Raw genomic sequence first — 16,743 nt, forward strand, 5'->3', positions numbered from 1 at the left:
AAGTTTTGCTAGAGTGCACTGTTATTTAACGTGCTTTTATTAAAAAATAATGCGGCAGTGGAAGATTGTAACTCCTGAATGTATTGAATTGTGAGAATATTTAAATTACTTTCTTTTCAGTTGAGAGTGGATGAGAGATCCACGAACTAAAATTGCCTCAAGTGTGTGTGTGTTTTTTTTCTTCACCCTGTCCTAGTGTTGACCTCATTTGAGCTCTAAACCTAGTTGTTGGTTGTGTTGTGTTTTTTTTTTTTTTTTTTCAAAAAACCCCACACAGTGAATTTCTCATGCATGGCATAGTTAAGACAGTGTTATGCAATACAAATAAACTTTTCTACTCATAGGAGTAAGTTTTTATGCCTGCAAATCTGCAGATTAGGCCCTTGCGTAAGCAGTGTCCACAGTGCTTTCATACATGCTCTTAAATGTCTGTATGTTAGTCGTAAGGTCTTATAAATCTTTCACCAGTTTTCATTAGCAGTAGTCTCAAAATGGAAAAAAAAAATCGGCCATCTATCTACTCTAGAGCTGCAAAAATAGTTCAAACGCTTTTCACTCAGCTACTGGTGTTACAAAACTGACCCTCATTATTTCTAAGTTTTGTGTGGAAACAATAGAAGAGCCCAAGATGGGCCAGTCTGTTTAAACAATTCTTTAAGCATTGTTGTGCAAAAATTTGTAAAAACCACAAAGTAATATGTCCTTACGCGTAAGGACAAATCTGCTTTTTAAATATCCATTTGTATAACTGCACAAAGCCCCTTCAGGCTCTGTGATAAAACTAATTAAAGTATGCCATATATATATATATATATACACACACACACACACACATATATATATTTCTTTTTACATTCAAACTGTGCCTTGCTCCTCACTGCCAACCTGTTATATTTAATTTGTAATAAGCAGTGTACATGGCAAGGTCCTAGCGCACTGAACGCCTTGCCATCAGATTGATTTGTCTGTGTGTATCAGTTACCCTTCTTTGATTTGATATTTACTTTTACAGCCTCAGGACACCTAATTTTAACTCAAATTAACAAAGTGCAAGTAGATGAGAAACAGCTAAACTATGTTAAACCCTTTATTTAGAATTTGTCATCTACTTCATGTAAAACTGATGTGTGGAGATTTCCTGCAACAGGTGTAACTAGGCTTTGCAAATATGTGGAACATTCTGAAACAGGTAGTACAGGCATGATGGAAAATACTGTAAGCGTGTTTTGAGTTAGGCTAAGCAGGCAGGAGCAAGGATATCTAACTACTGGCTGGGACAGGAGCATGCGGGCCATTAAACTAGCCACGAACTACACTGTGACATTAAATTGATGCCTTCTTTGAGCCAGTAACTGCTAGCAATGAACGAGTCCGAACCTGCTTGCATTAGCTTGGATTAATTTTCTACAGTGTCCCCATGCAGAGAGCGTTCTATACTATTAGCAGGTTCAGAGCTGTGGTTGAAGTGGTTGTTAATTTTATAACACTTACTGTAAAACAGACTGGTCAGATCTGTTAGGAGCTCAAATCGAGATTTACTTGACAGTGTTGAAACTGCTGTAGTTAGCATCGCTTCCAGGAGCAAATGGAGCAGAGATTGCCTTGATGAAACACCACGGAGAACTGCAGTTACCAGTAGCTCGTGTTCAGGTTGGAAGGGAGTGTAGGGAGGGTCTTTAGAGGACCATCCTGCAGTCCTTAGTCACTGATGTTTTCATTATTGACTTGGATGCTGGACTAGAGCCTATAAATGTTACATTTTCAGGTAACAGCAAAGAGGAAGTGGTTACAGGCACTTTGGAGGACAGGACTGGAATCCGAAGTGACATGGGCAAATGTAGGAAGTGACCTTAAATACATGCAATAGCACACAATTTAATAATGAGAACTGCAAGGCACAGCCCTTTAGTAGGCATAGTGAGCTGCACAAATCCATGGGAAAAAAAGGCTGGATAAGGAGCAGTTCTTCAGAAGAGGTGTAGCAGGCCTGAGGATCGTGTGCTTTTCAGGAATGAACAATACTAGGCCACAGCAAGAGAAATAAATAGAACAGCAGTCACAGTAGGGAGATGTATTAAAAAAGGAAGAAGTGCTGGAGACATGGTGTATAAACTCATCCCATTCAGTTCAGCAGTAGTAAAGGCCAGCTGGAGTACCTTATCCAGTTTTAAGCACTACACTGCAAAGCGGCATGGGCTAGCTGGAAAGAATACAGATTAGAGGAAAGAAAGAATAATCTGTGGATGTATAAGAAAGTTGCTGCAAAGGAGATACAGCAATTACTGCTACTCTTGTTGGGTGGTTATGGGAGCAACTTAAATTGCCATAAGGAAGATCTACGGTAGACGTTTGGAGTACCTAGCTATAAAGGCAGTATGCAGAAGGAGGTGGTGGCTCTGCATCACCAGAGGTTTTTAAGAACAAAGGTTAGTAACTGTCAGGGACTGTATGGGTATAGCTGATCCTGTGTTTAAGCAGGAAACGGACTAAGTGACCACTTAAGGACTAGTTTGACCAAGCTGTCTGTGGCAGTGGATTTAAGTGACAGTGTTAAAGGAAGGCTCATCAGGAAGTGATTTTCCCCTCATTTAAAAACTCTGTTGTAATATTTCTCTCTATTGTAAATGATAGAACTTGGTTCTGTCATTTCAAGCAACAGCAGTAACAGCAATTATTTAAAAGGTTGCTGGAAACAGTTTTAGTCCTGTTGTCAATTAAAAAAAAAAAATCACCACAGCAAATATCTAGTGATTTTTCTGCTAATTATTTTTTTTTCCATGTGGCTTCATTTTCGGTTTGGGTCCAACCCTACTTTCCTTGCACAGTCAGCATATTCTGCTGATAACTAGAAATAAGCTAGACACATCTCATGTTCTCCAGGGGTGTATCACCACTGTGAGAAACTAATAGCACTGGTTGTGCAGTAGATCTTGATTTCTGTTGTGTCCTGTGCTCCGTGCTTGAATTTTCAGCTTTTGTTCCACAGGCATATAAGTACATCTAGCACTGAGACAAACAAAAGCAAGGGACGTTTTTTTCCCTGCTTTACAGAGGCAAGATGCAGTAGATACGCAAGCCTCAGTGCATCTGTGCACATGCATACCGAGTGGATCAAGTGCGTCAGAAAACAGTTGTGTAGCATGCTGCCCCTGACCAAGAGTCTACCGTGGATCCTATCCCTAAGCACCCTCAGGAGTCAGGGCTCAGAAGATTGTAGTGAAACTGTAAGCAGCCTGGCAGGTTTCCAGCTGATGAGTTAATGCTGCTATAAACTTCAGTAGTTCCTCTTTGAGGCATGCAGAAGGGTGCAGACACTGGGAAAGTAGCCAAGAAAGGCAAAGAGCAGACAGCAAAGCTAAAGGCCAGCCTCAAGGATTCACAACACAATTGTCTTCGAGGTGGGATCCTCCCATGCCAGAAGCCCTCTCTGTAGCTCCAGCGGCAGCACGGGAAATTGGTAAGCAAATTAAGGTATGCATTCAGTGCAGAGCTAGCCTGACTTGTCCGTGCTTCGCTAGCATAGCTTGAGCAAAGGTAGCTGCTATCTGTGCCCAACGCTCCTGCCACCCCAAGACTGGATTAGCAGTACAGGGCGCTGCAGGAAGCAGTGGGCTCGCAGTCATGCCACATTAGTTCATTGAACTTGAAGCTGCAGGCAGGCAGTTTAGTTTTTAACTCAGGTTAGCACTTCAGTCTCAAGCTTAGACAAGGAAGTCACCAAAATATTGAAGACTGGGTAAGTCTGTAGAGCAGAGCATCAGCAGGTCAGACTCCATGGCACAAATGAAAAACAAACAGCAAGCAGCAACATCAGGGTCTTCTTTTCTGTAGGGAAAGCTAGCAGCAGAAAGCTATTTTTGTTTGAGATTTAAGTAAAGCATTTAGCTTGTAAATGCTTTGGGCAGAGTGAGTTTGAAAAAAAAAAAAAAGAAAAAAAAGTGTTGCAATAGATCAGTAGGTGCGCAATAGGAGACCTGTTCGGCTGATGATGATCCTTGCTGTGAAGCAGCAGCTATTGCAGCAGACAATGGGCAGCTAGATTCCTCCCCACGCACATGCACCTCTTCTGACAAAGGACTTGTCCAGCCTGCAGTCACTGCCTGGGGTGTGCTTGCACTTTAACCAGCTTTTGTCCTTCTGCCTGGTGGCAAAGAACCCATTGTGGCTGTGTTTGTGCTCTGTGGTGGAGGTGTACCTTGTGCTTGTCCTGGCTTCTGCGTGGATGCCTTGAGTGTGCCTGTGTCCATGTCAGTAACGCCACTGTCAGGAGCTGTGAGGGGCGTTAACAGCCATGGTGGGACATCAAGGTTTTACTAACGCCTCCCTCAGCAGGCACCTTAGGGGCCCAGGGAGCCAGGCCCACTCCAGCACAGCCCACTTAAACAGTTTCATGTTTGGTGTTTTCAACTTCAGCATCTTGGGAAAGAAATGAGATTCAGTTTAATTTCTAGTCTATAAAGCAAAAGCAGGGAGAAGTCTTAAGAGACTAAAATCTACTTGTAATGAGCACTGTAACAAACACTGTATTCCCATAGAAGCAAATTTAAGTGATCTAAGTTACCCAGTACAACCTACTGCACATTAACCATAGTCTGAGTGATTAAACTGAGTTCTTATGCCAAAGGAAAGAAATACAGTACCAACTGAAGTTCTGCAAGCCTGATTAAACAGTAATCAAATCTGAGAGGGTGATCTTCACATGATAAACTGTGTGAAGAGCAGTCTATGGCTGCAGAAGTGTTTGCTTGCCTGGAGTAGATACTTTGTATAGAAGTAAAATCCCTACAGATTTTACACTGTCAGATAGTGCCATGTGGCTTCCCCTTCTGCCACAGAGTGCTGTGGTCATTCAAAGACTTTGAATAGCAACCTTGCTGTCGCTTCTTCAAGTCTGGTTTGCTTCTATTTATTTGTTTGTTTGTTTATTTCTATGAAGTGACTGAAAGCCATAGTCACAGATGGTGTACTTGCTTCTGCCACAGCAAACACGCCACAGCTCGGTTATTTAAATAAGAAACAAGTTACTAAAGTAAAATGGTCACAACAAAAGCAGAACAGTAGGAGTGCAATGATTCATTTGATAATACACAGTATCAAATCTTAAATCAATGTGGAGAGACCAATTACTTTTCAAATACTATAAAAGGATTTCTTTCCAAGTACTTTGTTTGTTTTTTGTTAAACCAGTTTGGTTTTGGAGTTGATTTTTTTTTTTTGTCTTATGAATAACTGAAACAAAATAATTTCTTATCACTTAGAAGGCAAGCTAACGGTAGCAGTTGTTGATACTAAAACAACCATTGCAGGCTGAGCACTGTGTGGTTCTCCTAGATATAAAGGGCATTCCGGGCAAAGTTCCCATAAAATGGGTGTGCCTTATTAGAAATTAGTGAATAGGGGGGCAGGGATGGAGGAAATAGAGATACGAGTTGTACTAACTGCATAAACGTTCTGTCATCGCTTTATTTTCTTTTGGTAAAGAAAGCAAGCTCTGTAAGGACATGCCTGAAGTTTGACAATGGTAATTCTGATCTGGGTAGAAGGAACTGAGAACTGTTATTTCTTATGAATTGCACTTGTTTGTCTTTTGTGTGATTGTTCTATGTTTTACATAAAATGTCGAACAAAATATAGAAATGATTATTTGCTTAATTTAGCCTAACGTTGTGTGATGGTGATTTGTACTGTTCTGCCTAGTGTTTTAAAGAAGGCAAAAAGGAGGAGCTGATGCTGCAAGATGCACCTATATGAGATTTTGTAGTTTTCTTTGGAGCCATGACATAGCACTGAAGTTGTACTTACCTATGTAAAATTCAGTAGTAGATTCTTTAAAAAGATAATGTTGAAGAAATAAACTTTTTTTTTTCCCCTGTAGACTGAGGCAGATGAAGCTTTGCTAGCCTAGAAATCATAAGCCAAAATTTCTGTCCTCACACGTACCCAGGCTGCATATAACATCAGAAAATACGTCTTTGGACTTGGGACCCTGTTCAGGGGCAGTGTGGGGATTTTGTTCCGGATTCCTTGGCTGCCGGCTGGCGTGGCTGCGGGCACGTCTCGCCGTGCATCTCCCTGGTACAGAGCTCACGGAGCACCTGGCTGGGCTGCGCTGGGCTGTGCAGAGAGCAGGCAGTGCCAGCAGGCTGCCTGCCTGCCGTGCCGGCTGCCCGCGGGACGGGGTCGTGCTGCGGAGGGATGGGGCTCCTCGTCTTCTGGACATTACTTAGCCGTTTGTAGCTCCTCTGAGTTGCTGTGTGTGTGTTTGGTGTTGTTAACTGAGGAGCACATGGTGTTTGATAAGCTGTAAATGGCTACTGCCTAATTTTCATGCAAGCAAGATCGTACGAGAGGTTTGGGTAACTCAAATGCACTACTTTTGGCCAAAATCAATTTTGAGATTCCACCAGCAGTAGCAGCGTTACACATGGATTTGGCACGCTTAACTTTTCTTTACTCTTGTGTTCAGATTCAGACCTTTGAGGAATAAGTGTTAATGAAATCTCTGATCTGAATTATCAGACTCTGCTGCGCTTGCACTTTCTTTTGTTTTTAAACATGGCAATAAGAAGACAGGAGTGACAGTGAGCAGAGCTCTTCCTGCATCCGAGATAAGCTGGATGTCTTTCGTCTACAATCTGCCAACCAGGCTGGGAAACTTTCCAGTAAAGGTGGCCCGTGCCCACCTCAGTGATAGCAGCTAGTTTCAGGACACTGTTTAACAAATCCTAGTGCACCAATATAAAAATCACTTTGGCATTCTGCTTCTTAAAAGTCAGTGAAGAAGAGCAGATACTTAGGAGAGGCCATATTGCCCCAGGTCTCAGTCAAAATCCACTGATGTCCAGAAGCATTCCAGGTTTGAGTTTAAAAGATCTATGGACTTTTGAAGTCTGATGGGGGGGAAAAAAAGGAACAATAACTCATGTAGAGAGTACTCCATGTAGCACAGCGAATGCTGTTTCTGAAAGTAACTGTATTGATCATTTTCTGAAGTTGGTTGCTGATCATGAAAATGAGGAACCTGTTGCAGTTAGTTCTGCAGCAGATGTCATTAGTGGTGCATGCTTGATGAGCAGTGGCTGTGAGACACCGTGCTGTAGCTGCTTATGCAGAATCTCTGTTAGGTACAAAGAAAGCTGGCAGAATATACAGCTCTGAGTCATCCTGGCACTACTGGAGTGCGTAGCCATGGTCTTTAAGCTAAACCCTGGATTTTATTCCATCTGTATGCAGAACAGGGCAGGGAAACAAACCTTTGTGCTTCGCAGTCCTAGGGCTGCTGTAGACTATATAAATTTCACTATCTTGAGTGCTTTGACATTGCACCACCTGCACATGGTCCTAAGTGACCTCAGCCTTGGATAGGAGCAAATGATTTTCCGAGGTGCCCCAGCTGTGCTCTGAAGCCAACAGCGCGGCACGAGCTGGGGTCACCTCTTTCTTCCAGGGAAAAACTCTATTAAACCAGCATGTTAATTGGGTAGCCGTGCATCGCTCAAAGCATGGCTCAAAATGAGTGTGCTAAGCAGTGCTGCGCCTCTCTCAGTTAGCAGTTCCCCTGATTTTTCTAGTCTTGTGCTGAGTCTCGGTGGTGGAGTCTCCAATGTTGTTAAAATAGTTATTTGGGAAAAAGATCTTCCCAAGTGAAGTGTGAAAGACGGAAGCTTTACTCTAAAACCTTTCTGTTCTCATTTTTGGTGTCTGCAATAAGTTGTTCCCTGCATTATTAATTCTTCTGGCAGGTGGAGTTAATTTATTTGTGTATTAGTCTTCATGCTGCTGGATGAATTATAGATTTAATTATGGTCCAGGTGCTCAGAGCTTTGCTGTTCTTCAAAAAGTGAAATATAAAGGTAAAGTAAGTCTGAGTAATTTTTTGGCTTGTTGAATAAATGTAAACATTGGGAAACCATGCCAGAGTATAAATAAAGAGAGGATTTACTTTGCAGAGAATGTTGTTATCTACTCCAGGGTATTCTGCTTGGTGGGGAGGATTAGTGCTCTGTGTTATACTGGGACACACCTTTTTGCAGTTACTACTGTATGCAACAAAAGATTAAAAACTTCTACCTATAATTCCTTGTGCTTTTAGACAAAGTCTTTTTTTCTGCAGTTACGGCCAACTACAAACTGCAACACTACTTATTTATTTGTGTTTGTTTCTTGCCCTAAAACAGTTTTCCGTCATACTTTCCTTCAGTCTGTATGAAAAATTACTTTTTGGATGACATTTAATTCCATGAGAGCCCTTTTCATAACTGGTTGTTCATGGTCAGGCCGGAAAACAAGAGCCATGAAAAAGTGTAATTTCTGCACTTTGCAAACTTATTTTTTCTGGCAGCTGTAAAGCTACTTTGAAAACTTGAATTTGTGTGCTCTCCCCACTAACATTGGTCCTTTAGCATTAGATCCTTGGACGCTGGCTGTCGAAGCTGCATTTTCTGGTGCGAGATCTAAAGCTTTTCCTTGGCAGGTATTTAAATGCCAGCAGATCAGAGCTTTCTTCCTGGTGAAGGGCGGTGATGGGTAGATGCCTTCCTGCTCACTACTTGACGTCAGGGCTGCAGAGCCGCAGCCCCCCGGCCCAGAGGGGCAGCGCCCGCAGTGTGGGCAGGTGCTGGACAGATGCAGCTGCTCCCCGGTTCCTGCGTGACTTCTGTGCGTGGCTGGGAGCTACTTCAGTGCCCTGGGTCCCGAACAGCATCCTCTTCCTGCAGCACTCGCATCCTGTCGTGGTCGCTGTCCGCTGCCCCAAGACTGCAGTCAGGGCGCTTTTATTCCTTGATGTTACTAGGTACGTGGGTATCTTGATTAAAGTCTTTGTTTTTTTGTTTTTTTTTTTTTTAAAGCATAACTTCAACTGTATATATATCTGCACATGTGTGAATGTATGCGTGCATACAAATAAGCTCTCTACTCTGTGAAGAGAAGAGGTGTTTCTCTTTTACTGAGATTTCAAACAATATTTGGGCAAGGGGCAAGTGTATGAGCTATGCTAATTCAGTGGGACTCACTTCTCTACATTATTCATTTCTGCATTTTTAATTACTGCCTTTCTGGTTTGTGGCCTTGAGTCAGAAAAAGCATACCATGCCTTCCTCACCTTTTCCAGGAAAACGTGTGTGTGTGTGTGTGTAACAGCTTTTCTGAAGGGAGTGTGAATTGGCCCTGTTTCAGCTGCCACTAAACATCACTTGGCAGTGCCTGTGGAATAATACACGTGTCTGCTGCTGTACCTGGGATAAAAAATAAAGACTCCATTTCGTAATAGATTTAGCTATTTTAATATGTCGTTATATGTGCAATAATATGAAATTTTCAGATGAAGATAAACTGTCTAATTTATCCTTGCAATAGTCCCCTTTTTGCTCCTTTTCATTTTGGGGGTGGAAAAAATCATATGATGATTTCATTTTTCTTTTTGGTACTGCATGACCAATACCCTCAGAAGTCTGCTCTTCCTCAGACAGAAAATGTTTGATGTGTCTCCTGAGAAAGCAGCCAAAAGTACACGTTGTGACCTCATCTTTAAGCTTTTTCATTTCCTTTACTGACACTTAATGAAGTTACTATCACAGCCATTAAAGATAATTTTATAATACATTGCAAAAGTAGATTATGTAATTATTACAGTTTCTTGTTGTACTGTTTAAGCATGAAGTATTGATGCTGATTCTTCATTTTGGTCTAGTATGGCAATGTCAGTTTGCTCTGGTTGTTAGTTATGAAGTGTGTTCAACATCTGAGGTGGTAAGGAGCTTGTTTGGGGGGAAATCTGCATGTTTTAGAGCACCTTGATATTTTGGGTTTGACATAAAAAGTTAGTGAAATTTCAAGTACCACTTTGTAATGTGTCCGTATTTCCCACTTTTTCTTTGACGCTTAGTGCAGGGGAACGTTTCCAAAAGTTTTGCCAGTGTTACTGGATTCATTTCTGCTTCATTGGTATTGGCATCATGAAGAGCTGTACAGCCATGTGCTCAGCGTGGCTCGTGCTACTGGGCCTGGAAGGGGATTCTCAGAGTCAAGCTCTCTTGGTAGGTGGCAGCTTTTGGCTGGGAAGGTACACATACCGTTTCTTAATTTGAATACATCTTTAATGTGGCTAAGTTTAGAATAAGATTAGGGAGTAAACTCTTCATACGGATTTTCCTATTACAGAGCCTAAATTTAGATTCTCTTTTATATAAGGATAATGTTAGATCATGAAGTACCTGCGTTTTGTGGGAGGTTTGGGAATGAGTGGAATAACAGTTCCATTCACATATAGGCTTCAAGTCCTTTGCTCAAGAAGGAAACGCAATTGGTGTCAGCATGTTGATTTGATGGAGTGCAATTATAGGAGGCTTTACATAAGTGCTGGGTGTTAACTCAGAACCCTGTCTTCCTTTGGTACATTTGTTCATTGTCGTGTCCTTAGGTTATTTAATAAAACATGCAGTGAAACAGTAGAAAAGCTCCTAGACTTTGTCTTCCAAATAGCTATTGCTGTCAGTGTTAAGGCTCTTCATGTCTTAAACCAAACAGTCGTTTCTTTACAGCAAATGTGTGATTCTGAAGAGTTATTTACTCTTCACATGTTACTATGTATTTTTATTTAAAAAGTGAATTATATAGATTGGGACTTTTCGCTTTGGAAGTCAAATCGAGTGCACTGTAATTTCTGGGGATAAGAGTGATACTGTATAAAATTATTCCTAATATTAGAAATACAGAGGAAAATGCAAAACAAGCTGATGCCACACACTCCTCAGATTTCCTGTGTTTCTGGTGTTGACTGTCTTAGTGGACTTCACACATTCATTTTTGTATTTGTATATAGCTGCTTAGAGTGGTGTGGTGTATTAAACAAGGTTGGCTTTGCACCCCTGAATTGTAATCGGTCAGATCTCAGTACTGCTCCTAAACGTTGCTTTGCTGTAAGCACACTACGGATGATCTCTGCTTAGTGCTGAGGAACTCTTTCCCTGAAAATTGTGTGCCTTTTCAATGTGTCATGGCTCAATTATCACGTTCGGTTTTGGCTGCCAAAATAGCCATATATATTGTCTAGCAAGTGACAGCCTGGGCCTTTATCTCTCCCTGGCTGTTTGCCAGCTGTTTAATTGAAGCCCTGTGTTTGCTGTGTGTCACATCTTATGGTGGTCTATTATACCCAGCTAAAACAATATTTTGAAAATGTTTCAAATGTAAACTAATTCTGTGAGACTTCACATCCTGTTATTTACACGATCTGTTGAGGATGCAGTGTAGGTCATTTTTTCCTATGAATACAGACGTTCGTACCTTAGGTCATCTCATGAATTTCCAGGGCAGGGAGAAACAAGACGAGGATGCAGAAATGCTATCCCAGCCCCTTGAGAGAAGTAATTAAGCTGTACGTTCATCATGTAATTTTTCATTTGTTGCTTCAGAGGCATTTTTAAAGCCAAATGTTTTCTTTGTTCTGCCCCTTAGAAAAAAGCACGGCTATAGATATAGCTGAGATCTCAAGGGATCAAGGGTTGTGTTTCTTCTCAGATGTTCTGGGTGAAATCGGTGCTGGACTTTGAGTGAGCAGTGTCTGAGAGAGGCAGCGAATGATGCGGCTGCTGTAAGCAGCACATTGGGTTTGGCAGCCGTCTGCTTTCCATCAGGAAAGACTTGAGGCTCACGTTACTCGTGGCAGAGCTGAACTACTGATTTGTGTCTTGGCCCCGCATGGGCTGGGGGATGGAGCCACACGGCGCAAACCCAGGATGTTGGAGGACTGAACACACCGTTATGCCTGAGTGCGGGGGGAATCCTCGGACAAAGTACAAATCCAGGAGAGCTCTCCCTGCTCACCTTTGCAGAGCTATTAATCTCTTGCTCAGTCTCTCTCAAAAGAGCATGTGTCTTGGGGAATTACAGCTCCTGGGTGAGATTCCGATGTTTTCACCTCAGAAGCCATGAATGTGCATTAGCTGACATTCTTGGCTATGTAGATTTTTTTTTTGGCAGAAACTTTTCTTTTCCGCTGCTTTAAGAAATCAGGATTTGTTCTATTGCTTGTTCAATAAGAAGACTTATCTGTTTAACAAGAAGGAAATGATAAAAGTCTTAGGAAACAGCTTTACAATTTTAGGTCAGAGGAGTACAGAGCAGAAGAGAGCTTAAGATAGATCCCATTTTTGTGCTGAACTCCAGACTTATAATTAAGTAGTAAGTGTTGACATTTTAAAAAGGAGATAAAAAGATAGCCTGTAGGCAGGATTAGATCTACAGATTTTTTTCTTCTTAATCAGAGGGGAAAACAACCCATTTGGATAAAGCCATCTAGCATTTTGGAAGATGTTTAATATTAAAATGGGCCTTTATAAAAGGAAGTAACATTGTTGGAGTGCTCTTAAACCTGTTCTGTGGAAACTGTAGTATTGTGTGTGTGTGAGTAAAATACCCAAGCATGTGCGTGCATGTTTTTTTCTCGTTAATCTGCTAGGAAAAGGTTCTGGTAAATGCACCCCCTGCCTCTTTCAGAAGCTGCCCTGTTTAAGTAGGGTAGTGGAGCATTAAACAATACCCAGGAGAGCGCTGTGCACACACTGGGCAGCACGAGCGTGAGTGGTTGTGGCACTTCTGCTGTGCTGTCCCTGTGTGTCCTTTCAGGAAGCACATCACAACAGCTGCTAGCAACATGCTAGCATTGTGGCAGGACCTACATAATTCTGGTAGTTTTACTATGTGACCAGTCTATCTAGTGTCAAAAAAGGTCACTTTCCCATGCCTGAGTTTCTGCCTGACTAAACTCTTCCCTGTGCCTTTAAGCTTTCCCGTGAGTGCTGTATTGAGTATATTTTACAAGTGAGATTCTTATGTCTTGAATTGCAGTACTTGCTGGGGAATCTAAACACATCATCAACTAAGTTTTTTTAAATGTGCAGGTAGTCGGTGCTGAAAGGTAACCTGACAGAAATTCTTAGTATGTACATGCCACTTGGTTGGTAAGGCGGGTGCGCTGCTGAAATTGAGATTTTAGGCAGCCTCTAAAACAGGGGGAAAGCACGGCCTGAAGCAGAGCGGGGGCAGAGCAGGTACCTGTGCAACAGTTGCTGCAGTGCTGTGGAACAGTGCAGAACTGTGCCATCAAAACACTGAACTGGCAGTGTGAGCTTGGGGTGAGTCTGGACCGGCCGCGGTGCTTGTGCCTGAGGGTTTTGCTCAGCTTTCCATGCAGTGGGCTCTGTTTCTTCCTGCAAGTCTGCCTGTGCTTACACCTTTATCCTCAGTTTCTGACTTTTCGCATCTTGTCCCTCCCTCTCCCATTTTCACAGTTGTGAAGTGAAAATCACTGGGGCTGAACACTGGATTTTTTGGTGGAATATTTGTTGTTTGTTTGTAGTTGCTTTTTCTGGGGATTCAAAAAAAAAAAAAAGGAAGAAATGAGACATCCTCTCCAGGAACGTGCAGAGTGTTCAGGGCTAAAGCAGGCCATGAAAAGGGACACTTCCCTTTCTTGTCAAATTGGCTTTGGTTTCTCAGATCCATCACGCTGGAATGCAGCCCTGAAACGCCAATTTTCTTGTGAGGAGGAAGCAGAGCCAATTGATTTAAACTTCTCCTTGCGTCTGCTGGCAATTTCCACCAGAAGCTAATTACAGCTAGCAGCTCTCACCAGCAGCTGACCAAGTAGTCCCCCCCTCCTTAAAGTAAGCAGTGAGTTTAAACCTGCACAGGGATTGTTTTTCGCCTTGAGATTGTAAGGCTGGGGTTAAATTCTTTAAGCAGTTATTTTACACACGCCAGCAGAGATCTTCAAAAATTATGTAAATCATTTTATCATACAAATAATATCTGTAGCTGTTGCTTTGAACTAGAAGGTAATTTACTGGGCTTTGTGCTGTATCTCTGTATCATTTCAAGACTACATGATGTGCATGTTTAACTTCTGATGTGACTTCCCAGCTCTCTCTCTGTATTGTAAAATACATAAATTACTTTGGGGTAAATAAAATGGTTCAGACCTTTTTGATAAATGTAGGTTTGAAAGTGCTTGTAGGTACTGGAAATGTTATACTTATTGAAACTGTAGTTCCACTGACATGAATTTCCTCCTGCAAGAAAACCTTTTAATAAAGGATGAGGCATGACTTTCTTTCAGCTCTCATCACTAGATGGCGTTGCCTAGTAGTCTAACAGTCGAGTGTTATTGTGAAAGTAGCTAACATTAATGTAAATTGACAGAGTAATTCCAAAATATTTAAATCTTTCAGTGTGCATGTCTTGGTTTTCTTCCTTTCTAAATCACACTTCTAATTGCTCAGGAGAGAGTGCCTCTTGTAAGTATTATTTCTGCATGTACGGCTCCTAGGCAAGCAGTCTGCTGTAGTTTCTGCTGTGTTTCTGCTCTCATCCTTGCCTTACTTGAAAGCTTCTTGAGGTCTCTTGCTGAGGGACTGAGGCTCAGCGAGACTCCATGCCATGTTTTCATGCATGGTTCTCTCTTTATACAATTAAACTCTTCTAATTTTGTGCTGAAATGTTAACAGAGGGAAGGCTTGGAAGATGTTGGATCAGACAACAACAAGCATTACATTCTGGAAAGCTCCTCAGAAGGCATATTTTTGTAAAGTATGATGTCTGCTGTTATTGCAGGGAATGTGAAATCAATGAAAGCGTTCTTTTTTTTTTTCTTGCCTTTTTTTTTTTCTGTTTATTTTCATGTGTTAACCACTGGGTGTTATTTTTCTGGCTGGTTTCCTGTGCTTTGTTAGTGGTCAGTCGTGCTTCCTGGCTGCAGCACTGGCATGAAAACACCATGCCTGCACGTGGGGCATGGCCATGCCTTAGGCAGGTCAGGTCACTGGCTTGCTTTTTCCCAGGCAAGGCAAGAAGTAACTTGCCTTTAATGCCAGCTGCATGTTTAGCTGAAAGCAGAAAGATGACAGGTAGGTGGGTTTATTCAGGGAAGATGGCAAAGGGAAAGGATAAACCCAATCAGCTTTTGTGCAGTGCTTCCTGTTCAACTCCATCATCTACCTCTTCTAAAATGTAAGTGGAAATTCAGCATCATTTACTTCCTTTTTCTGGTTCACCAGCATTAATTTTAAATGATCCTAAATGCTTAAAACTAGAATGATTTTTAATTATTTTTTAACCCATTGCAGTTGTATTTATTAGTCTACTAAAAAGTGAAGAATTGTTATTAGCAGGAATTCGTATAACTCACTTGTTTTGTTTCTTAGTCTAAATGATGTTTTTTATCAGTCAGTGTGCCAGAAATTCTCCATTGAGATGTAGAGTGTGCACTCCCCTGGTTGCTCTCACACCTGTATTTACAAAACAGTACTTAAAAATGCTTAGTTGTAGGATAATGTTGCTGATTTGCATTAACAGCTTGGAGACCTATAAAACAGTATCAGACTATGGAAAATAATGAGAAATATGAAAGCCAAATAAATGGGGAAAAAAAAAAAAGCGAACCAAGCAGACAGTTAGCTTGTACCATAATATATTGTGATGACAGTGGGTCACCAAAGCTACTGTTTACTTCAGAGATTTGCAGCTGGGTGCTAGGCCTTACTTGAACAACTTCTTTCTGAACACCCCTGCAGTGTGTTTCTGTAGGTTAATGTGGTTTCTATCAAAGTCTCACTTTTAAAAAAAAAAAAAAAAAAAGGTAAATAAGATCTTGGGGGAGAACAAGGTTGTTGGAGAGCTCTGCAGCACGATGGCTAACAGCCTGCTCTGCTCGTGTGAGGGGCGAGTGGTGTAAGACTGCCTGACAGAAAAAACCTTAATCTTCTTTTACATGCCTATATATTTATAAGTCACAATGAATGGGAGTCGCTATGAAGTAATCCAAGCATTTGCAGGCTAATTCTTCAGCACTTTACATGGGGTAATTGGTAATAAAGGTACAAAAGTTACCAAAGAGTATCAGTAGCAGAGGTCTACGTTCATTTGAACACGCCATTCAGTAAAGCACAGAGGCATGTGCTTATCTCCCTTTGAAGCTGGTGAGTTTTAAGCACACACAGAAGTGCTTTCCTGAATTGGGGTCAGAGGGAAGGGAGTCAGCTAAACGGGGCCACGTGCAGGCAGAAGGAGGGGAAGGCAGCGCGGGGATCAAGACCTGGAGTAGCTATTGCCTTCGAGTGCTGCGGGAAGTATTTCACAAGAGAGAGCTCCGCCTACAGCTCTGCGAAGCACTGTTAATATTTTTTAACACATCTCAAAGCCTTATCTTCAAAGATGCCTGATCCACTGGGCGCTCCAAACGGGGCTTAGCCCTATGTCAGGTCAGTGCATTTGAGAAACACAGCCCTCTGTGCCTGAGCAGGGCAAGTGGGACCTGCCTGCCGTCCATCCCCACATCACAGCCTGGCCTTTGCCAGGTTTCTTGTGGCTGTTCCAGAAATATGCCATTCAAAGGAATTACACCTCCATCCCAATACGCTTTCTGGAAGCAGAGAGGGGAGGAAATCTGAAGCCAGGGATTGTAAGGAACTGCTCAGTCCATCGCTCCTAGGAAGACTCAGTTTCATGAGAGTTAGGAGAACCTAAGTATGCATTCAGTGCCATTTTTTCCTCCAAATTTTTACATGAGGGCTGAATGCTCATCTAACCCCGTTTATTTTGGGGGCATTCAGCACATAATACTAAATGTGCTTGATTTTTTCTTTTATTTGCAGGTCACCTTTTAATGGAGCTGTAAAAGTAAGTGTAAACTGCACCTTCTTTTGTTGTCAGTAAGTGCTGAAGGGTGTAACACTCAGAGCAGGA

The 16,743-nt window shown here is 41.9% G+C and overlaps 1 protein-coding gene across 11 annotated transcripts in view; it reads left to right on the forward strand.

Moving 5' to 3' along the window:
- The window catches only part of UBE2E3 (ubiquitin conjugating enzyme E2 E3), a 61,034-nt gene that overhangs the window by 10,214 nt on the left and 34,077 nt on the right, over positions 1-16,743 (forward strand). For 5 of the 11 annotated variants that reach the window (XR_014585926.1, XM_083841469.1, XM_083841470.1 and 2 more), the window contains exon 4: positions 16,653-16,677. The exons of the other annotated variants lie outside the window; for them this stretch is intronic. Coding sequence is in view for 4 of the 5 variants with exons in the window: in XM_083841469.1 (XP_083697595.1) it covers positions 16,653-16,677 (25 nt within the window). In the remaining variant the exon portion in view is untranslated. The remainder of the gene's footprint in view (positions 1-16,652; positions 16,678-16,743) is intronic. 11 annotated transcript variants of the gene reach the window in all.

The sequence above is a fragment of the Anser anser genome, assembly GCF_964211835.1.
Source record: "Anser anser genome assembly, chromosome: 6".
In the NCBI taxonomy this organism is placed as follows: Eukaryota; Metazoa; Chordata; class Aves; order Anseriformes; family Anatidae; genus Anser; species Anser anser.